Source organism: Coloeus monedula (assembly GCF_965178545.1).
Source record: "Coloeus monedula genome assembly, chromosome: 1".
Lineage (NCBI taxonomy): Eukaryota > Metazoa > Chordata > Aves > Passeriformes > Corvidae > Coloeus > Coloeus monedula.
The window spans coordinates 31,897,386-31,921,349 of record NC_138781.1 but is presented as its reverse complement, the minus strand read 5'-3'; the positions used below and the strand labels follow the sequence as shown (position 1 = coordinate 31,921,349).

At 40.1% G+C, this 23,964-nt stretch overlaps 1 protein-coding gene across 1 annotated transcript in view; it reads right to left on the bottom strand.

Annotated features, from left to right (window-relative positions):
- Window positions 1-23,686, bottom strand: part of SP4 (Sp4 transcription factor) — a 28,266-nt gene extending 4,580 nt beyond the window's left edge. Inside the window, exons 1-5 of the mRNA XM_082294096.1 lie at window positions 23,510-23,686; window positions 22,735-22,835; window positions 20,693-22,241; window positions 528-756; window positions 97-296 (exon numbers count right to left, since the gene is read on the bottom strand). Of these exons, the coding sequence (XP_082150222.1) occupies window positions 97-296; window positions 528-756; window positions 20,693-22,241; window positions 22,735-22,835; window positions 23,510-23,516 (2,086 nt within the window). The 5' untranslated portion in view covers window positions 23,517-23,686. The remainder of the gene's footprint in view (window positions 1-96; window positions 297-527; window positions 757-20,692; window positions 22,242-22,734; window positions 22,836-23,509) is intronic.
- Window positions 23,687-23,964: the final 278 nt, after the last annotated feature.

Below are 23,964 nucleotides of genomic sequence, written 5' to 3'. Positions count from 1 at the left end.
GTCAGGTAACTTAGTGAGAACCTTGATACCATTGTTTAACTATGGCCACTGTGATTCAGACTTGCTGTACTATGGCTAGAGAGAGGGATAACCAACCTGTGTGGGTTCTTCTATGCCTTTGTAACTCATCACTCCTTGTGAATCGCTTGCCACAAAAAATCCAGTTGCATACAAATGGTCTTTCACCGGTATGCCAGCGCAGATGTGCTCGAAGATGAGATGTCTTGCCATAAACTTTTCCACATCCTTCAATATGGCAGATATGCTGTTTCTTTTTTCCTGGCTCATTGCTGCCTCTAAAAATATCATATTTAAACAGCTAAGTAGATATATTCTAAAACGTTACCAGCTATTAGGAGAAACATTTCATGCTAATAGATTTTCTAATCCCCATCTAAAGAAGTCCACACAAATGTACTTTCTAATAGAAAGCATTAAAAACCAAGGCAATATAGGACAATTTCACTCCCAAATTAGGCAAGCTGTGATAAGATGCTTAAATATATACTGATAAAAGTTACATTTACCTTCCTTCTCCCTCTCTGCAATTAGGACATGAGCAGGCAACTCTTCTCAGTCTCTTGCCAGGCTGCACTTCCTGGTCAGAAGCTTGTTGAGCTTGTTGCAGCTGAACTTGTGTTATCTGATCGGGACTAACAGCACCAATTGCTGCATTAGCGATGCCACCTACTGCTACGGTTACAGGAGCTATTGTGGCTTGCTGTACTTTTACTCCATCCTGTCCTTGCTGTTGACCTGTAAAATAAAAATTGTTTGTACCTTTTATTAGTCATTTCAAGAAGTGAAATGCCCAAATAAACTTGATACATTTTATAAGACAAAAATCCACCTAATGTTAAGGGAAGCCACAAACAAAATATTAAATCCAGCCTTTTCCTGAAGCACTACCTACCTGCTAGCCCTGTTTAATGTAATTTGTTATTAAAATAGCACAAGACTGCAAATTACTGACTGATACTAAGAAAAATTAACTAGTTTAACAAATGTATTCTTTTTCTTAAAAGCTGAAATAGATAAAATTTTACGCAGAAATATTGTTCAGTCAATTGCCAATTAATGTCTCTCTAATAACCTTTGAACTGTATCTGCATTCAGAAAACTACAATTAGCTAATTAAAAAGGTGCTTTATGGCACTTAGAGAATTGTCACTTCTCTTACAATCTGCCTTGAATCAACATTGAGCCAGAAAGGAACTTTTGCAGTGAAAAAGAAACTTAGGACTAGACTTGAGCAAGATAACATACCAAAATTTTCTTGGGATTGGTGTTTTGCAGGATTTTTACCCAGGATGAGGTAATACTGGTTAGATGTACAAACAGGGGGACAAGTAGCAAGAGCAGCCCTGGGGAAAGAGGTGTGGTGTTTGGGTTGATGGCAAGCTGTACTTGAGTCAGTAGTGTGCCCTGGCAGCTGAAAGGGCCCGCTGTGTGCCGGGGTGCACCCAGCACAGTGCAGTGAGCCAAGCGAGGGCAGTGACTCAAGGGCAGTCCCGCCCTGCTCTGCACCGCTGCAGCCCCACCTCGAGCACTCTGTGCTGCTTGGGTGCTTTAATGTAGGAAGGACATCAAACTATCAGAGTGTGCCCTGAGGAGGGGACCAAGATGATGAAAGGCTCGAGGGCAAGACTTACAAGGAGTGGCTGAGGTCACTTGGTTTGTTCAGCTGGGAGAAGGCTGAGGAGTGACCTCCACACAGTCTACACCTTCCTCAAGGGGGGCAGTGGAGCGGGAGGTGCTGCTCACCTCTCTCCTCTTTCTGGTGACCAGTGATAGGACATGAGGGAATGGCATGAATCTGCACCAGGGGAAGTTCAGGTTGGACAGTAAGAAAAGGCTCTTCACTGAGAGGGTAGCTGATCACTGGAACAGCCTCCCCAGGGAAGGGATCAAATGAAAATCTAAGACTGACTTGATGAATGAAGAATTCAGCTTCATTGCATAAGTCCATTGATCTCATTGATTTTCTTGATCTAAGGAAATCTGGATTACTGTCTTGATACTAAAGCAAAAGAAACTATTCCAATATATGTAAGAAATTTCTTGAACAGCAGAGTAATATTATGTTTATTTTAAAAGTTGGTATTATACAGTCCTAGAAAATACACTAATAAACCTAATCTGACACAGAGATATGACTTCCAGTCACAATATGACAACACTGAATGCCAGCCCTGCCAGTAACAGGACAAAATATAATTAGATACTGCTATTTTCAAAAAATTCAGTGCCTTCATACAACTGTGAAACTAAAGGAAATACACTCTCTCAATAAGAAAATAGTAACAGGCAACCAGAATTCTTTAGAGCAGAACACAATCTTTTAAGACTTGGAAGTCCTCAGTATTGAAGCATTCATTTAAAACACAGAAATTCCTCGGGGATAACATGAATCAGAGAGATTTTAAAGTGTTTTAGTGACTTCTGCAGCATCCATAACAGACACCACCAATGGGGATGACTGGGAAGAACGCTCTCTCTGAAGCCTAAACTGCCCAGCTACTGAGTGAGCTGACACACAACCCAGCATGGGACAATGACTACTTTGTTCCCATGATTGCTGAGGGGCAATAGATGCTTGGACAGTCCATCTCGTGTAACACCATGCTACCAGCCAGAGATGAAACCTAATACACACCACCTAACACCAACACACACAGGCAGATAGGTTAGTACTGAAGAACACAATATACAGAGAACCTCCCAAAGTGACTTGACTTGTCACCTAAAGGCCACTGCTGGCTACATGAAATAGAATAAATCTGTTTTCTGCCTAGGTCACTATCAGGTTATTTTCATCTGAAGCACTGACCAAATCTTTCCAGTTATCTCCCTCGGCTTATGACTGGAAGTTGCATCTGATATGTCTAGATATGAAAAAACATGAATTCCTTGTCCTCTTAAGAAGGCCATAAATACTGACAGATGCTGAGAGTTTTCAGTTCTCTGAAAAGAGCAAGGACAAGCCCATAAGAGATAGTGTTTGAACCCCACTTGCTGTTGGACAGATAGTAAAACAAACAAAAAAACTCTAAAAGAATTCTGCTATCTGCAGCAAAGGAAAAATAATTACAGGCTTAACCTTGACTGCAGTCCCCATATGTTTAGGGGAGAACCAAGTCTTTCTTTTCAGAATAGCAATGTACTGGAAATATATTTATTTCCCATACTTTAATGGGAAAGAAAAGCACTCATGATAATCCTTGAGGGAGAATATGACAGGGTAAGAAGAACATCATGATAAAAATGCAAAGAGTAGGATCAAGTACTTTGGTCTATCAATGGCTGAAGATGATACTAGAGCTTCCAAAGAAAATGCTAGTAATGGGGCAACGCCTTGTTAGGCTGTTAAGCTGTTGAAACACTGACTAAGTGCTATAAATAGCCAAAGTCAAAAAAAGGCTAATAATTTTTTTTATATCTAATGCTTATCCTAATATGATAATATTAATATGATAATGTGATTGGTTGTGTTGAAAACCAGTTGCACTTTCTGGTGAGTCAAAAGTAAATGAAAAGGAAGAACTTGCTCAATGTATAGTCTTCTGCAGAGCACAATCCACTCTCCATCTGTTAAACATACCCAAGGTGCAAACTCCTCTAATTCACAGAGCAGCAACATAAATGCAGAGCCTGTGAATTATCACTACAAAAGTTAAAGATAAAACAGATATTGTGGCCTACTGCAGCCTCCTATTCTATTTTCATTATCAGTCACATTTTTGAGTACATTATTAAGAATTATACTTTTTTATTACAGTCTGTTAGAAGGGATGACTCCATCTATGTCAAAAAGTCCTGCTGGAGCAAAGAAGTCCTGAGACCTAACCAGCCTGTGGTCAGAACTCAGCTGAAGAGGATAGTTATCTCTTTCTTTCTGATTTTGTTGAATTGTTACTCAAGTTTCAATGCAACCTTTCCCTGGGCTGCCAAACCAAGGCTTTTGAAGTAAGATGTGAGTTGAGGCATCTGAACCCTGAGGAGGATGACTACTTTTCTCACCCCATGACTACTGGCCAGTATCCAGGATATAGATCTAGGATATGCCCAATCCACATTCATAGAGAAGCCTGTTCAGCATTTCTAAAAATCCAATCTATTTTGCTGATTCAATATGAACCAACTTTCTTTGTCCAAGTGACATGAGATTGGTCATCATGAGATGACCAACCACACAAGGGTCTTCTGATACTTTTTCAGAATATCAAGTACCACTGCTGACACACACTTCACCTGTTCTGAACTCTCCTTCTCCCATGTGAGGACAGGGCATATCCTGGAATACAGGATACACACTACCGAGCTACAACCCTAACCTATTTATTAAACATAATACAGTGACACATTTGAGTAGAAATTCTTCATAATAATTGTAAAAATGACAATAAAAATACAAAGGAGACAATGCCAAATAAGGTTGCTGAGGCAGACAATTACATTCCCCACATGGTTTCAGTTAAACAGTAATTAGATGACTGCTCTTTAGATAGCATTAACTAGTAGTAACATTTTCTAATATGAATGTTGATTTCTCTTCCTTAAATTAGTCTCACAGAGTCACTATTTTAAACTCCCTTCCCTTGAATTCCACTTACTAAATTCAGAACAGAAGATTCTGAAGCTCTCAAAATATCATAAATACTGCCTTATTTGAAGCACCAGGCCACACCATTCAATAAGCAAATCTAATTTTTTGAGGTAAAAGAATAACTGAAGAAAGCACACATATAAGATAAATATTCTTTGTCAGATATTTACATAGCTATCAGAAAGCACTGGGAAGTTCAATAACATAATTACTGGACTAAATTTTTTTTTGAACTCCTGAGAGAGCATCCTAACAAGCTAGCACACAAGTAGTACACAGGGTAGAAATGTACCTATTCTCATTTTAAAGCTGTTAAACATAAAAGTATTTGTTCTTTGAGAATAATAGGAGTGTATTTTAGACCAGTTAACATATCTTTTCTCCTGAAGAAAAATCAAAAAAAATTTCACAAAACAACTGACAGAACATGCCCAAAATCTCAAAGTGATTTTGTTATAGTCTTGAGTTGTATGGGATTTTTTTAAACTATATACTAGAATTCTATGGATCCCTAGGGGCTTTAACTTTTACATCACTTGTATTACACATGAAACACTTTAGTAAGTATTAAAGAGGAAGAAAAATAAAGGGAATATAAAGGGAAGATAAGAGAATTTAATTATTTCTTACATCATATCTACCAAAGGAAAGATACTGAGAAAACTTAAATGTTGATATGAGTTTGTCAGCAGCCTACTAAATTAAATGAGGGCAACTTCTAGAAGCTTAAAATAGTGAGGATTTTTCAGTTGAGAGGATCTAGTATAAACTGGCTTCTTATTTGAAAAAAAAAAAACAACCCAAACCCAACAAACAAACCTGCTTGCTCTAAAAAGAGGTGGTTGAGATAATGTTATCCATACAGGAACAGAATGATCTCTTGACACTTTCTAGATGGAGAAAAAAAGGCTTATTAAAAATATTCCTTTCATTGTCTTACTAGAGGCATTAAATGCTATTTAAAGCCTTCCAGAAATGCTGCTACAATCATGAGATCACTTGACATTGCTTCTTCCTGACATACTCCAAACCACAAGACCTGATATCACTACACTTTGCCATTCATAATCAAACCTTTCAGTAACAAGAGCTCTCATGTTTCAGCACAGGTTTCAGAAAGAGGTCTAAACAAATCACTACGTGAGGGAACAAAGTCACACTTCAGTTCATCTATGCTATTCTGTACAAGTCGTGAAAGCAGTCACTGCACACTGACACCTGCTTTTGGAAGAGAAAAAGTTTTCTCAAGTTCCCATGATTTCTTTAATAATGATTTCTGAAATTGTGAAATATCTTGATTAACAAAATCATCACTGAACTTGTGTATGACTGAGCTTTATTGTACATACTGTCAGAATATAAAGTTAAGTTACAACTGAATGTTACAAAATAATGTTGATACAAAATAACACTGATATTCAATTGCATTTAATTTCCTCTCAGGCCTAAGTTCTCTCTTGCTTTGGGATAGTAACCATTTATTTGACCACAGGACAAAATGCAAACAGCAAGGAAACCTGATATAGTACTTACTTTACAAATCAAGTGCAATAGGAGTCTCACTTATTGCAATATTACAAATATGATTATGACAGAATAGAAAATTTTTAAGCTTCTCAAATAGAAGAACCTGCATGATCTTAGTCACTAATCTTTCCCATTTAAGCCATTAAGTAAACGCATTACTTATTAACACAAGATACAGGATTATGATTGCACATCCTTTACTCTTCAGCATCACTTGGTCAGCTTTCCAATTTTGCAGTAAAATTGCATCTTAGCAATTAAAACTCACATATATTTTCCCCTGCACGAGTTTGTAACACATTCATGCAAGAAAATTCAACAACTTTAAGTAACTACTATGAAGCCAAATAATACACACACATGTATCAATCACATTTTTGGTTAAAAATTAATTTGCAAAACTGTAACAGCATTTGAATTATCTAAGAGAGCTAATGCATGGTACCTAAAAAGTACTTTTCTACAGAGTGACTGACCACTGGTTATTAGGCTTGGCCATCCATTATAAGTCAAACCGATTTGCTTTTACCACACACTATACCTGCTTTCCTATTCTTGTTCATCTGAAGTAGCAAGCAAGAAAGACTACTCTCTGAGGCAAATAGGGCAGAAGGGAAAGAAAATGACTTTAATGATCTACACAAATCATGAGAGTAAAGCATTAGAAAATTGGATCTTGGAAAGAAAAGAAATTTAAGACTAAGAAAAGGACACTTCAAAGTTCTGGTACATAGTTCCTCCAAAAAATTTGATATACTTCTGGTTGCTGTTGTGCAACCAATGTTTAGTAGTCCAAAAGATGAGAGCATCAATGAGAGAGTTATCTCAGTAGGGTGCACCTTACTGCAAAATCTGAGAAACACTTTGCAAAATGTACCTAGAGCCACAGCGGCTAATGCTGCCAAAAAGAAAATTTGTTCAACTGCATATTCTAGAAAGCAAAGAGAAGGCTGTAGTTAGCACCCATAATTCAATGCATATTACTACAAGACAGCCTGCAGAGTTCCAAGCTCTACAGGCATCAGAGATGATGCAGCAACTCACCCATTGACAACTCACTGATGCAAAGCAATGGGGAAAAGAAATTTCTCATCCTCCCTTGCCCTGCATACATCAGGTACGGTAAGCTTGAAAACATCCTTTAATATTCTTTTTCCACAAAGACATACAGTAATTTATAATAAGATAATATCTATATACTTTATATATTGATTTATAATACAATATACTTATAATAACATGTCTATATAATATAATAAAATATAATGCTTTGACTAAGATATAGCCAAGATTTAAACATTTTTTAAAAGTCAGTGTCAATATAGTTAGGGATCCTCTTTTTTTTTTTAAAAAAAAAATCTACTACAAAGGAGGTTTCATGCCGAAGAAAGAAGCACAAATCATATTTTAAAATTACATCTATGCGAAGACAACACTGAATTTAAATATTTACACAGAAGGTGATGCAGTATGCTGACAATTCTGCTCTCTCTTCTAAGCAGTGGTTAATAAAGATTTATGAAGAAACAATATGTGACAAAAGAAGAATTCCCCAGAACACAAACAGCAACCATTGATACAAGGGACCCACACATTCTGTAGAGAAGATCCCTTTGGAATAAGGAGAACTGGACTGACCCAACTACTACAGGAAATTTGGGTCATCACAAATCACAACGTTGTGTCCAGATGCTACTACAAGCAGAAAGTTTCCAGTGCAAACTGCAGCATCAAATAGACATCTGTCTTTTCTACCTCCTACAGAGGCACTGCAGCAAGTTTCTATCTTTTGTCCACAGCTAACTTTGTCAGGATATGCAGGAACTTGTTATACTCTTCTTCAAAAGCTTCCTAACTCTCAGTGCGTTAAAAAATTACCAAACAGCATAATAACTAAGTTTAACTTCTGTTGAAAGTACCACTTCAAGAGTGAAATTTAAGGCAATAAAGTTTAAGGGGTTTAAGCATCTTAAAAAAAATGAAGTCTGTTTCCTTTAGTGCAAGAATCATATTGGTAACACAAAACAAAACCAGGGCCCCAGAAGTTTCACCAAGTTACTTTAATTTTAAAAATGGAAGGCTTTACCCAAGTGCTTTAGGACAACCTGAGGGTACTCCAGTACTTTGAGCCAGAAAATAAGTTTTCCCGGCTGGTAGCACCTTTCATTAAACTGAAAGAAAGTTTATTTTTTATTACTTTACTAAACATAGGAAGGAGCTACCACAAATACAACACAGAAAGACCCATACAAAACCAACATAAACATCAAACACAGAGCTACAGTTTCACAAAATTTAGTCTTGAACAACCAAATGGCAATGTCTCTGGTTGTTTTGGATACTGTAACTTCAAATGAAAAGAAAATATGTTTAATTTATTAAGTATTCTAAAGAAGGAGATGGAATCAGAAAAATAACTTGTTGTACTAAAGAAAAGAGACCCTTCCAAAAAACTCTTGATTTTCATCATCATTGAATAAATAGTCAAAAAGAAAATCATATTTAGGGTGAGTGTCCAAGAACACTTCTCTTCAGGTGAACACCAGTAGTTTCCTGCACACTGAAACTTAGAGCAACAATTGAAAACTCAAGCAACAGCTGTGCTGCAAAGTATCAGACACATTACATGGAAACTCGTAGCAGATGTAAGAAATTGAGATTCTTAGATCTACTTTTATGGAACATCTCCCTCTCCCCCATCCCCCTGCACAATTCTCAGATTATTCTACAGCTTATAGCCACAACAGAATGTGGCCCAGTTCTTTCCTTTAACTCTTCCCCCTAACTTTTAAACAGAGATAGGACTAGAAAGAAACCTGTGGACTGTCAGTCTCCACAGTCTGACTAGCAGAGCTCAACACCTGACAAACTGAATGTATTGGGTTGACCCTGAGTTGATGGACAGTCTTTAAGACCAATTACGCTTCTCACAATTTACATATTTAAACCGTACGGAAAGGCGGGACTTCCCCTTTTGTCCGAGCTCGCCTGTGGGAAGTTGGGGGGGGGGTTCCGAGCCTCCCGGCCCCGGCCGGGGCCACTGCCCCTTTCCCAACGCTGCGGCACGGACCCTGGGTGGCTGGGGGGGACTGCCTCAGAGCCGCAGGCAGCTAAAACCAGCCATGGGCTGCTACACAGCTCAAACCAGCCATGGACTGCTCACAGCTCAAACCAGCCATGGACTGCTCACAGCTAAACCCATCCAGCGCGGCTTCTGGGGACCGGCGGGTCCCTCTCCTCTCCTTGCGGAGCCGGCGGAGTCAACGGGAGCCGGCAGAGCCTCCTGTCTGCAGCCAGCACACTTCGTGCTGAACTGAAGAAGACACCACGCAGCCAGCAGCACAAAGGGAGCGAGGCTTTCCCCACCGTAAAGCCCGAACAAGAACACTCTTCAGCATGGCGGCGTCAGAGTCAGAGAGAAAGAGAAGTGAGTCCCGTGGGACGGAGCTGGAAATGGCGACGGGAGAAAAGAGGGCGGTGCCGCGATTCTGGCGGGCAGCTTAAAAGAAACCTTCTTGCATGCCGTGGTAAGAAACTGTAATACCACAAACTGATTGTCTCTTTAATCCATTTGAAGAACATGGGGGGATGGAGAATCCTCGTGTGGCCTATGAAGATTATGAAGAGTGCCTATGCCAGGCTATATAGAAGTAGTAAGAGGCTTTTAGAGACTTGTGGCGAAGAAAAGCCTTTGTGTGCAGGCCAAAAGAACTTATCCTTAAAAAGATGAATAACCCCATGTGATGGCCCGTGTTTTGTAGTGTGAAGGAACTGTGGGATTTTCCATGGGAGAGATGTTCTACATCCAGCAGATTGTTTGTTTCCGGGCGGGTCTGCTGTTGGTGGCAGTTTGGGAACCACGTGCAACTGAAGAAAACCCTTTTTTTCCTTAAGCATAAGAGAGAGACTTTTCAAGAACTGCAACACTGACTAACATCCCATGTTCTGTTATCCTTTGTGTGAGCTGGGTAAAAGGAGAGAAGTGCTGGAAAGGGAGGGGGGGGATTTGCTTTAATTTTTTGTTATTTTCTCTTTACTTTTAATTCTATTAGTAATAAAGCTCTTTCATTGTACTGCAACTGTTTAAGGTTTGTGCCTGCTTTGCTTTTCTCCTAATTCTTATCTCACAGAAGGAAAATAAGTAAGTAATGAATATTTTGAACCAAAACCACTACACTTAATTAGTGTTTCTGCCCGATTTCGAACTCAACCCGCTACACTGAAACAAAACAAAACAAAAATCCCAAAACAAAACAAAAATCAAATACCTATCTTACACACTTCTGCCATATGGAAAAAAACCCATACACTCCAAGTGTCATTTTTTGCATCCCCATTCAATTTCTGAGTGTTGCCATGAAGTAGTAACAACTGAATTTGAAAGGACAGCATTAGACTAACATGAAAAAATATAAGCTAAGATTCCAGTATGCTATTTGGATTTTGGGAAGTAGGGCTGAGAGCTTTTCTGGTTGGGTGTTATGGGATTTTGACTATGCTTTAGCCAGCTTACATATTTTACACTTGACTAGAAGGTTCATGAATGTCCTTGAAGTAAATATTTTGGCTATATGAAATATATGTTGATCAAGATAAAAGTAAATGTGCAAAAAAAAAGGCAAGGTGATTAAAAGGAATTTAAAGGATATTATCAGGAAAAAACCAAGATTCATGAACCATTTTTAAATATCTTACTGTGTAAGACTAAACTTACTGTGAGCCACAAGTTTTGGTCTTATTAACAGCCTATGGGTGAATAAGCTGACCAATATTAAAACAAATTTCTTTATTAAAGATGTAAAAATGGAAACTTTGTTATAGCTTTCATCAGGCAAGGACCAACAAAACTACATATCATAGAATCACAAAAGAAGGGCCACATAAGTCTGTAAGATCCAAACCAATAAAAGTTCTCACATTTTCCGTAACACTGTTAACCCTGTAAAACTGTTTACCTAGTCTTGTTTTTTTGGATCAGAACAAACTGAAAAGCTTCATGCTTTTGTCAGTTACTTCCTGATGACCAAAGAAACAAGAAAATCAAGGCCCATATTTCTAAAACTTCAGTATTTTTCTCAAGGGAAAAGTGGTCACATCATCACTTGAAACTATAATTAAGGAAACTCAGGCTTGTACTTAACATATATCTCAAGGGGTTTTTCGGCAGGAAGCTCTTAACTGGTAATTCTCTCTTTACAACAAAACAATACTAGTCTGCCAACCTATGAAGATTAAATATGCTTGTTGGGGTGACACAGTTTTCCCGATGACCAACTGATCAAGGTGTATGACTGCTATCAACTCTCAGCAGCATTAAACATCAGTGGAAACTCCACTGTTAGGAGAGGATGCATACAGAAATCAATGTAACTGTATAACCATACCCCAAACTAACCTAAGCATGTGCTCTGATGCTACATTTCTCAAGAGACTACAGATGTCCAGAGCTACTGTTTTGGTGAAAGGGTCATAACCAGAGCAAAATATTAATTATAAAAATTATACTTTATTATGCAGTCCTGACTACTTCCAAAGCTACTATGCTATAGCATATAAATCAAGCAACTTTTATTAACTAAATTATCCATTAAAAATTATTGACCACTGAAAAAAAGAGTTGTTTTTCAATAATCATAGAACATGCTGAATTGGAAGGGACCCACAAGCATCATCAAGTCCAACTCCTGGCTCTCCACAGGGCAACCCCCAATAATAACTGTTTCCCTTGAAATTAAGATTCCTCTTAGAACACAACATCACATTTCATATATAGTTAGCTTTTTCAAAAATCACTGCTATTAAAAGGTTTTTAATATATAAAACCACTAAGAATTGATTTATTTCATCTACTAGCTCCAAAATCACATGAAGCTTAGTACTCCAAAATTTAAGTTACAGTGAGGAAGCTGTTGAAATGAAATTTTGAATATGCTTCCTGTCTTTCCCTCACAGGTGGTAGTGAAAGAACAAGGAGGTTGGCTTAGTGCAGATCTAAGTATGCTTTAAAAAAGAAAAAAATACTATGAAGCTGTTGAAGATGTGCCATATCTCTCAATTCACTTACTTGGTATTTTATGAACAAGAAAGCTTAACCAATTCATTTTCTGTTCTATACACTCCGGTTTCTGACAATAGGGAGTGAGAGAGGGGATGGCAAAACCCAATATTCTCAAGAGAGTGCATCTGTATTGATGACACACATAATCCAATATGGAAACACAGCTTTGGTAACATTGTTCTTTGAAGACTTTAAAGCTTACATTTTCTTCTTGAAGTTTATAGCATAGAAATAGCTCATTATAAACCTATTTTACCTGACAATTATGAGCAAAGTTGGTACTTGATGAAATGGTTCCCCTTACCACTTTATTTTAGAAGTAATGATGAAGTCACACCTTGCTACTCACAGGTCAGTCAGAAAAGACTTGTTTTACTGCGGCATACTTACCAGGTTATTCTCCATGGGCAATTTATCTGAACAGGTAGACTGTAGATCCCTTAGGCATCAAGTTCAGGAACAGTATATTGACACTTATTTTTATGCTACCATCACCATGGCAAATGTTTGTTTTCACCGGCACAGTTTGTTGTTAAACTGTTTCTGCCACTGTATTGAATTTCAGTTTAAGAAAATCCCATAACCAAAGCAATTTTGTCATTAGAAGACTAAATGCTTCTCCTGTAATTACTTTGAAACATTTGAAAAGGATGCCAGCACTATAATATTCAGAACACTGTGGTTCTGCAACAATTCTCAGCTCAAGGCAACCTGAGAACAGTTGTGACCTTTCATGATTTTGGAAAAGTATGCTACATTTCTATACTCCTCCCATCTACACTCTCAGAATGCCAAGTCACACACACAATGAAGTAAAAAAATCTAAGACAGACTCCTTTTTTTGCTTGTTGTTTTGGTTTTCTTTTAATACAGCTCAGTACTCTGTACTTATCTTTTTACTACAGATTCCACAGCTTGCACCTTGTTTCTTTCAAGATGTTTGCTGTATCTTGCTTGTCGGTGAACATCCAGGAAAACACTGCATGTTATTTAAAAAAAAAAAAATAAAAAAATCATGCAACCCCTGTCTTTCAGCTTCTTTGACTTTGACCTTTGGTGTTTATATTTGCCAGTTTGCTTGTATATAATGTGGCTATTTTAAACCCTTTTCACCTTTTTACCACCTACAGGCATCCCTTTGCTTAGCTACACCACTTACTGAGTTCTGTTTCTTGACACACTCGCTATTACATTAACACGAGAGGAGCCCCACAGGATATATGTTGTCACAAAAAGGCATTTTCTTTCATTCAACAACGTAAATGTAATATTCTAGGACTTTAGACTAAACACGTTCCCCTCCCTCAAAATCCACCATATGTAATAGAGAATAACAGAAGACTCTGAGTAGTATGAAGATTAATCAGGTATTTTAAGTTTTCATAATAGAGAAGCTTAAGAACATTAATAAAAATGTGTCTTATGCAACAATTAAAACACAATATATTGCAGACAAATACTGAATGCATAAAAAAAATTAGGCAGACTCAGAATGGACAAATTCAGAAAAAATAAATCCATCAAGAATTATTAAACTTGTTAAAAAAAATCCATATATTTGGCTCAGGAAGATGCAGATGACTGAACGGTGGGAAGAGAATCGGAGCACTGTTGTATGCATCACCTGCAGTCAGCATGAGACAGGGTCAGAAACACTTTTGATTCTCATATTCATAGAATCATACAGTGGTTTGGGTCACAAGGCACCTTTAAAGATCATGCAGCTCTGGTCCCCCTGCCATGGGCAGGGACATCTTCATCTAGATCATGTTGTTCAACGACCTACCCAACCTCACCTTGAACACTTCCAGGGGTGGGGCATCTACAACCTCTCTGGAAAACCTGTTCCAGTGTCTCACCACCCTCAGAGTAAAGAATTTCTTCCTTATGTCCAATCTAAACCTACCATTTTTCATCTTAAAACTGCTGCCCCTTGTGCTGTTACTGTGGGCAGGTCATGGTAAAAAGTGTTTTTGACAAGATCCTGTTGTATATTGAAGGGCTGCAGTAAGGTCTCCCAGAGCCTTCTCTTCACCAGTTTGAACAACCCCAGCTCTCTCAGCCCATCTTCATACAAGATGTGTTTCAGCTCTCTGATCATTTTCATGGCCCTCTTCTGGACCTAACAGATCCATGTCTGTCTTTTAATGGGGATTCCAGCACTGGACACACTACTATGGATGGGGTCTCACAACAGTGGCAAAGAGGGAGAGAATCACATCCCATGAACTACTGGCCTTGTTTGTTTTTATGTAGCCCAGGATACAATAGACTTTCTGGGCTGCAAGTGTACATTGCCAGCACATATCCCATTCTTCATCTACCAATATCCCCTAATCTTTCTCCACAGAGCTGCTCTCAATCAATTACTTCATCATGCAATCTACACTGAGATTAGGGACTGTCCCATCACAGGAGCAGGACCTTTCATTCAGCCTTGCTGAAGTACAACGAAGTTCACATTGGCCCACTTCCCAAGCCTGCCAAGATCCCTTTGGATGGCATCCTTTCCCTCAAGCACATCAACTGCACCACTCATTTTGGAGCTATCTGCAAACTTGCCAAGGGTACACACAACGCCATTAGTAAAGACACTGACAGTACTGGTCCCAGTATGGACCCCTGAGGGACATCACTGATTACTGATCTGCATTTGGAGATTGAATCATTGAGGGCAACTCTGAATGTGACCATCCAGCTACTTCCCTATCATCCACAAAAATCTGTACCTCTCCAAGGCTACTGTGAGGGACTATGCCAAAAACCCTAACATAAGTCATGGCAGATGAAGTAGATTATTGTCAGCAGCTCTTCCTTTACCTACCGATACAGTCCCTCTGTGACAGAAGGCCACTGGATTATTCAGGCACGATCTGTGCTTTGTGAAGCCATGTGTGGTGTACATTTGGGACAGCATGTTGGCTGTGGCTAATCACCTCTGTACCCACGTGCCTGGACATAGCTTGCACATGTCTTTCATGATCGTACCAGACACAGAGATGAGGCTGACTGGTTGGTAATTCTCAGGGGCCTACTTACTACCTTTTTAAAATTGGTGTGATGTTTCCCTTTTTCCAGTCACTGTTCCTGAGGGACATACAGTTAATCTAATCCTTTTTTTTCCTGTTTAAAGAATTTGATGGAATGCTTCAAAGTCCTCATCAAACTTTGACCCAGAATGACAGTCATGTCTAAACAATATATTGAGTCTTTGAACTGCAAGTCCTAAAACTAGTGACTGTCACACAAGAAGAGTTAATAAAGAGGGAAAGGGAAGAGAAAGCCTTGAAGACAGGCTGAAGCTGGATGCAGACAACTGGGAAAATGCACAAGAAATCAGGAGACCTCAAGGTACTGACAAATTACATAACTACTAGTCACAGTGACATGAGAGTATCTGGCCAAAGAGAGAAATGCTTTAGTAGCTCACATTATTACAGAGTATGAAACAGAAGGGCAAGGCTCATTATATATTTTTAAGTACCCCAATAAGAACACTTGGCACTGGATTTCACTGTCATTAAGAACTAGTTTGGAGCCCACAGCACACCCCTACAAAAGACTTAAAACTCTCCAGCTGTACTATTTCCAAACAACAGACTGTTCCACTGAACAGAAGTCATTGCTCCAGGTTATTTTGGGTGGATGAATTCCATATTCCCCATAATTCAGGCCATGTCACCACTCATCTTCAAGAAAATGCCCAGAACTTGTGTTGCAAGGTGATGGAATCTGATGACTTTTGCTTAAAGCAAGTAAAAAATGCTTGGAACAAGTATACATAAAATACAAATAACATTTTTCACTATTTTAAAACAAAATCATCTCATTCACTTTTGTATGGTGCAAACACCTCCATCATCACGTCACAATATTACTCTAAGATGTATAATTAAGGTAGATATGAGTTTGATCTATTCCTTTTTTCCTCATAAAAAAGAGGGAATTATTCTGAGGGAAAAAACAAAAAAAGGCCAAAAAAAAGAAAAAGAAAAAAAGAAAAACACCAAAACAAACCAAACAGACAAAACAACTTAGCCTATCAAAAGGAAACAATTTTATTAACTGTTTATTTTTCTTAGAATCAACTAGTACTAAAATCAGTTCCTTTCACATAGTCCCTTATATTGTCAACTAACACATCTAGACAAATCAAAGAGCCTGAAAATAAGCTTTGAAAAGGCAAAAGATACCTTATTTTAAAAAGGGGCTGGGGACAGGAATCCTTTGAACTTGCATCTGCAACTCTCACAGCAGAAGCCTTGAAAAAAGGCAAGGGTACTCTGCAGTATCTGCTTGTCCCCAAGACCACAGGGGCTAAATTCAGGAAGTTGCTACCTGTAACATTCTAGGCTATCCCCTTCCAAGGGGAACCTTGTGCAGAACAACTGACAGAGCACAGAAGAAATACTTTGTACAGAACTAGCTTGGTAAAAGGCTATGACAGGTCCTGATCCCTTAGCAAGGCAGGTATTAGTAGACCTGTGAATGTTTGAGCAAACAGTGGTTTTTATGCAGCCTGTTGTTTGACTACCTCTTAATTAAACAACTGTTTAAAGACCTAGTTTTAATGCTCAGAAACTTAACTGGATGAGAAGATTAAAACTTTCTTCTGTACATTTAATTATGCCTTTGACTGACACTTTATACACCTCAATAAAATTTTACAGAATCACAGATTGGTGTAGACTTTAAGAGACCTCTGGAGGGCATCTGGTCCCATCACTCTACTCAAGCAGGGCCACCTACAGAAAGTTGTCCAGGACCATGTCCAGACAGTTTCTGAATATCTCCAAAGATGGAGAATTTGCAACTTCTCTGGGCAACCTGTGTCAGTACTCAGTCGCTCTCAGAGTAAAATAATACTTTTCATCATTGACACTGAAGTTTTCCCTCAGGCCAGAAAGCGAAACAATGCAAGAACTTCTCTGCTTTGCCCTCTGTTTTAGCCACACGCAACACACAACTCAAAGTATGGTACTTACCAGGATCAGTTTTTGAACTCTTAACTGAAAAACACAACAAAAAACCACAAACACACTTATACATCTTGCTAGGTTTACAGTAGACTTTCAGTAACAAAGGTTATGAAAGGTAAACCAAAGTATAGTATTTACCAGAAGATTTTAATGTTTTTATTCTCAATGTGAAATTTTCCTCTTTTGGAGTTTAGAATCCATTTGACAAAACAGTAACAACAAAACCCCCCCCAAAACACAAAAAACACAACTCCCCCCATTTCTCAAAAATTTTATAAATTAACAATTCCATTATAATTTTAAGCTAAATATTTTTTTGCTTTACTAGTTCATTTACTACTGAAAAACTAAAGAAAAAAGAAGTGTTTAAATATCTCCCTGTGGAAATAACTAGGAAAACCACTGTTCATGGAACGGAAATATGACACAAATACAAAAACATTTATTTATTGTGATTTTTTATTGTGATTTTAAAAGTTTTTTTCCTAGAAACTCAGCTGGCTTGATTGAAGGGGTTTAATTGAAGGACAAAGTAACTTCTTTTCCTTAACAAAGTTAGAGCACCTGAATCAATGCATGGGATGAGTTCCTCCCTCAGCCTTCTCCTTAATATTTTCTGGACATCCTCCATACAGCTCATTTCTAACACCTAACTTCTACTGCTCATTTGTGGTGATTGATCTACTTGTGGAGAGTTCAGCTTATTTTCAAGACACTTCACACTGGCAAGCTCAGGTACTGCAGGAAAGAAATACCAGTCTGCAGATATTGAGGTAGCTGAGCTGTTTATTTTTTCAAAAGGTTTCCTGCAATGATGCCTGGGAATAACAACAACAACAACAAAAAAAAAAACAAACAAAAAACATTTCAAATAAAAACCAGCAAACCTGAGGAAGTTAACAGCCCTGATCAAGTCAGCTTATTCTTTTTAAGTGGCAAGCAAAGTTTATATCTTAGCATGTTTGCAATTTTCTATTTCATAACCATTCTTTCCTTGGAATCTTAATACAGCATTAAGGACTGCACATCATGTTCTTCACTTTCCATTCTACCACATCTCCCATTCCCAGAGTGTAGCATCAGGAAGTTTCACAGGACAGAAGCAGAGATAAGTAAGAGAAGGAAATTACTACCAGTCTCTTGCATTCACACGGCTTGTTGCTTCTTTGTAACATCAAGTCTTGGGGAAAAAATAATACCTTATTGACTAGGGAAAGGAAAAAAATGTCAGAATACTTAGAGGGGTGGAGCACCTCTCCTATGAGGAAAGGCTGACAGATATGGGGTTGTTCAGTCTAAAGAAAAGAAGACTCTGGAGAGATCTTATAGCACCCTCCAATACCTAAAGGGGCTACAAGAGACTTGGAGGGGAACTTTCTACAAGAGCACGTAGTGATGGGACAATGGGGAATGGCCTTAAGAAGAAAGCGGGTAGGTGTAGGTTAGACATAAGAAAGAGGGTTTTTTACAAAGAGGCAAACACTGGAACAGATTGCCCATAGAGGTGGTGGATGCCCCGTCCCTGGAAACATTCAAAGCCAGGTTGGATGGGGCTCTGAGCAACCTGGTCTGGTTGAAGATGTCGCTGACCACTGCAGAGGGGTTGAACTAGATGACCTTTAAAGGTCCCTTTCAACTCAAACTATTCTATGTTTCTATGATTCACTGCTGCCAAAAAATTATAGAAACAGCCAAAAGGCCTCCTGGGAGCAGGGCGGGAGAGAGTGGGCACAGTGAAGAGGAATTCAGTGGTCACAAAATGTAGTCTAGTTAACATACAAACACTGTATGACTAAGGCTTGGCTTGTCCAGGACCATTCTTGTGACTCATTCCCCTTCTTTCATCCTCAAGTTACCAATCTCAATCCCTTCATTTTCCAAAAGACATCATATGCAAGCACAGGTAAGGTCAATATAACCAACAAAGAATATATTCAGAATCTCTTGCTCTAATTCCTGCTAGTGTGTACTAAACAGTAGTACACCATAAGTAAGCAGAGAAAAAACCTAAACGCAGAAAGGTTCTTCCTGCAGCCCCAAATCTAGGCTGTTCCCAAAGCAGGCTTCCTGCGAAGAGCCCCCTACCAAAGTACAGACTTCTATCTAAGAAAATGGTCAACCAGCACCTTCCCATCAAGAAAAAAAAGTGTTCCAAGGTAAATAGCAAGGTGCTCAGCTATAGCTAACCAAAACTTCTCTTTGAACCATTACAGCTAAACACAAGGTCAAGATTTTACTTCTGATTACCCAGATTAAAGTTTGAGTGACACTCCTTAAACAAGCCAGGTTTAGTGCATCTAACTCAGCTCTTAGTATAGCAACATGCCATCCAGTGCCACTAAGTACCACAGCAGACTAAATTCTCCCAACAGCAAATTTCTTTCTACTGAACTGTTTAGTCTCCTCAAAAACATTTCAATTAAAGAGAACAATCTTCTGCCCACTGAAACATTTCTCATCTTAGTATATGATTATAAAAAAGCCAGACCATTTAGGAGTTAATATGATACTAATGTTTGCTTATGCAGACTGGACAGCAGTTAAACACAGTGTGCTTTTTCTTACAGTTTTATACCAAAAAAACTGTGCTGATAGTCAGGCTGTTGTTAAGAAGAGTTTATTGTAACTACTACAATAAAAGATTTTTACTTCTATGACATAAACCCAAGCTTAGGTAAGTAGCTATCAAGCTGGCAAAAAGAACTCCTACCTAAATCAAGTTTTATCTGAAACATTAAAAGTCGGCAAATTTTACATAGTTGTCCTTGTGAGACACTACAGAGACCTTGCACAGACCAGCATAATCAAACAGGCATTTCACGGTCCATATCAAAAGTTTAGCAGCAAGTACTGAAGTACAGTCACCAGTTGGTTTTATTATTTGTTCTAAAGCAAGCCACAGAAACTATGCTATGTGCAAGCACACCTTATTCCACTCAATCTCTTTGCAGAACTCAAACTTTATGAACTAGTGCAGAATGCAACGAGTAGTTCCATATGAATGCATGCCAGGAACCAAGATAACCCAGGTTACATACTATCACTTCTCATTCTACATACCTTAAAAAGAGATTAGCAATACTGACTGGTTGGAAAAAGCTTTTTCATGTTGTTTTTCAAACATATCAAAGCTCTAACAGTAAAGTCTCATGTTCACTTCTGGAGCCTACAGGTCTTTAGTAAGATGGAGGACAGAATCATTTAAGTATAGTTTATCAAATACAAACAGTTCCATTTCAATTAACACAACTGGTAATATTAACTCAGTGTTTAGCAAAAATATCAGCTGTTTTAAAATATGAATTTTACTGGTAAGTGAAGTGTAAGATATTTCCTCACAGTTAAGGGCTTAATGTTTATTACAGAAAATTTTGAAAAAAAAGCATTCATCTAAAACCATCTGGTATTCTTGTAATAATAAAAAGAAACCCAAACCAAAGCCACAACCAACCACCTCAAACAAAACAAAACAAAACAAGCCCACAAACAAGCAAAAACCCAAAACTATGTCAGACCACTCACCCGCAACGCTGGTAATGGTAACAGGAACTCCTTGAACTTGAACACCTGCAGCACTCAGGTTGGCAACACTTACTGTTTGAAGATTAGGTACTGAAGCAAGCTGGGCAGCATTCAGAGTGATGGGGGTACCAGCAACAGCCACCGGAGCAATCTGGGCAATGGTTGTGCCACCACTTGAAGACACAGGGGTAATGGTTAGTTGTTGGGGTAACCCAGCATTTTGAACTTGAAGATTTGAAAGGCTTTGCAGATTCTGAACCTGCACAGTTTGCCAGCTGATCTGTCCTGATGGTGTTAAAGTTGGAGCCCTGATGAGCACCTGAGTTGGGCTCACTGCCTGCAGCTGAACATTCTGCAAAGGCTGCTGCTGGATGGTCTGTATAGTCTGCCCTGACTGGAGCTGAAATGACTGTGGAGGAATGGCCTGAATAATTTGCTGTTGAGGCTGCTGGATCTGTATCTGCTGCAGAATAGGCTGCCCTACGATCTGGACCTGCTGAAGGGAACCTGACTGATCCTGGACATTCTGTAGTCCATTGGACTGAAGCTGACTGGAGCTCTGGGCTTCGGAGTCCGTAGCAGTTGTTTGAGGTTCTTCAGTAGCCTGCTCTGAACTGCTGCCTGCTGTGCTTGTGTATTGGCCTGTTTCTGCAGAGCTTACCAGTGTGTCACTGCTAGTCAGAGATGTTGAGGCAGTGGTTGTAGCGGTGGAAGATGAGGAAGGAGACTCTGGCATGGTACTACCAGAGGCGGAAGTGACAGGTGTAGACGCCAGCTGATTTCCATTGGAAACTCCACTCTCAGTAGACTGGCCAACTTGCCCTGAACTTCCTCCAGTGGCAACGTTGTTAATCACAGGCAACGCCAGGGTTACCCCACCAATGTTTATAGGTAGCGTTGTTACAACTTGCGCCTGAGTACCAGGAATAGTTTGCAGCTGCAGCGGTATGGAAACACCAGGCCGAATTTGGACTGGAACTGTCTGATTTGCTAGGTTTTGAGCAATAACATTTCCCGAAGCTGTCCTGTTTGCAGTTGTGAGGATAGCTTGATTATTCCCTGCAGGAATAAGCTGAATCTGACCCTGTATGTCTTGTAGACCAGTAGCATTAGATGGATTGATTTGACCTTCCGTTGTCTGAATCTGTGGAATCACTTGGTACTGGACACTACCGCTTGGATTTTGTACTTGAATGACTTGGAATTGTCCCGGGGTCGTTGTAGAAGAATTGCCCGATTTGGTTTTTGAAGGAGATGTACTTCCATTGTTACTGCTGGAGGGACTTGCTGCACTTGAGGCAACAGAAGATCCTTGTTGAGCAACATTATTTTCTTTTGAAGCAGAAGGAGCAGCGGCAACGAGCTGCCAAGCATTTCCAGCAAGCTGAGTTGTTACCAATTCCAACTGCTGTGGCTGATTCTGAAGCTGCACCAAACCTTGATTTGGGTCTATAATAATCTGCTGCTGTCCAGTTCCTTGATTCTCACCAGGAGTTCCTATTTTGCTGCAAGTAGCTGCTAGCAAAGCAAGAGGTGAAGGCTGAGAATCCTATCCATAAAAAGAGAAAACAGACAGGATTCAGGAGAAGAGTGCAAGTATGAACCATCAGAAGTCAGCATTAAGGTTTGCACAGGAAGCCAAAAAAAAAAAAAAAAAAAAAAAGGTGCTTCTGCGTATGATACAGCTCTGAATAAGGAAGTATGAATTGCAGTAAATAATCTTTAAACATGTCATTAAAAGTCCCTAATTATCAGTGATTATGTGACCGCCAACACCTCAACTGCATCCTTATTTCAGTCCTTTTTTCCCCCTTAAAATAAAGAAAAAAAAATTTTAAATGCTTCTATTACATGGAAAGCAGCTGATCACTGCAAAATCCAATCAAACAAACATGTCCAGGCAGTAAAAACATTGCACCCAACCAACTGTGTTTCATCCAACCCAAAGAAAGATGCCCTGAGCAGGAAATGCTGTTAGCTGAATATTTAATTTTAAATGCTAATAGTTTGGGCACTTCCCTATTCGGGTGTGTGTTCTTTACCTGTGAGCCTCCAGTTTTCCCTTTTTTATTATTATTGTTGTTATTCTCTGCCTCGGGAGATTTCTCTCCCTCTGTGGGCATAGTTTCCTCCTTCTTTTGATCTGCAAAAATATCAAGTGTAACAGGTTAATTATTCACCTTCATTTATACAATAACAAAATCTACGAGCATATCCTTTTTGGTTCCCAGCTTGTTGCTTCTGCCTCCTCATAAAAACAACAGTACAAATCATTATTACAAAAGAACGAGTCCTAAGAAACGTGGTTTGAAACCCAACCCATGGGGGCTGGAGAGTTAACACCCAGAAAGGGGAGGTTTGGTTTCCTCTCCCAGAGACAGCAGGAAAAAACCACCCACAACCCTCCTCCTCCTCCTGCCCCCTAAAGCATCGACGGCCACTGAGTGGCCGCCGATGCTTTAGGGGGCAGGAGGAGGGTTGTGCATGGGAGGGAAAGAGGGAGGAAAAGAGGAATGAAGGAGGGAGGGATGTGCACAGGAGGGAGGGTTAGCGAAGAAAGGGGGAATGGAGGAGGGAGGTACGGAGGAGGCAAGCCGGAGGGGCAGGCAGGAGAGGAAGAGAAGAAAGGGGGCATAAGAGGAAGCAGCACGGATGGGCGGAGGGGCAGCGAGAGAAGAGCGGGGTAAGAAGGGGGAGAACAGAGGGAAGAAAAGGGGGAACCCGGGAGGGCGGGATAGAGGGGCGATGAAGGGTGGAGGGAGGAGCGGAGGGAGGGAGGGGTGTGCACAGGAGGGAGAGAGGGAGGGGGTTACATACCGCTCATCCCGCATTAATGCCCCGCTGAGGCGCCGCTCTAGGGGGGAGGAGAAGGAGGAGGAGGAGGCGGAGGGTGGGGTGGGGGTAGCGGGGAGAAGGCCGGTCGCAGCCGGAGCTGGGAGGAGCGGGACGGCCTATTTTTCCACGAATGGCCGCCGCTGGGCTGTGGCGTAGCTGCCTTTCTCTCCGCCCGCCGCTGCCGCCGGCCTCAGCCCGCCGCCTTGAGTGACAGCCGGGGGCCGGGGTGGGCGGTGCGGGGGCGGGGCCCGCCGGGGCCCCAAACGACGCCCACTGAGCAGGAAATCGAACCCAGCCGCCGGCCCCTCGGTCGCCCCGCTCCGCCTCAGCCCGGCTCCCCACGCCGCAGGCACAGGGGGCGGGCCGGGGGCGGGCCGCGGCCCAGGGCCCTCTGCCTCCTCCTCCGCCTCCTCCTCCCGCTCCTCTGCCCGTCCGCG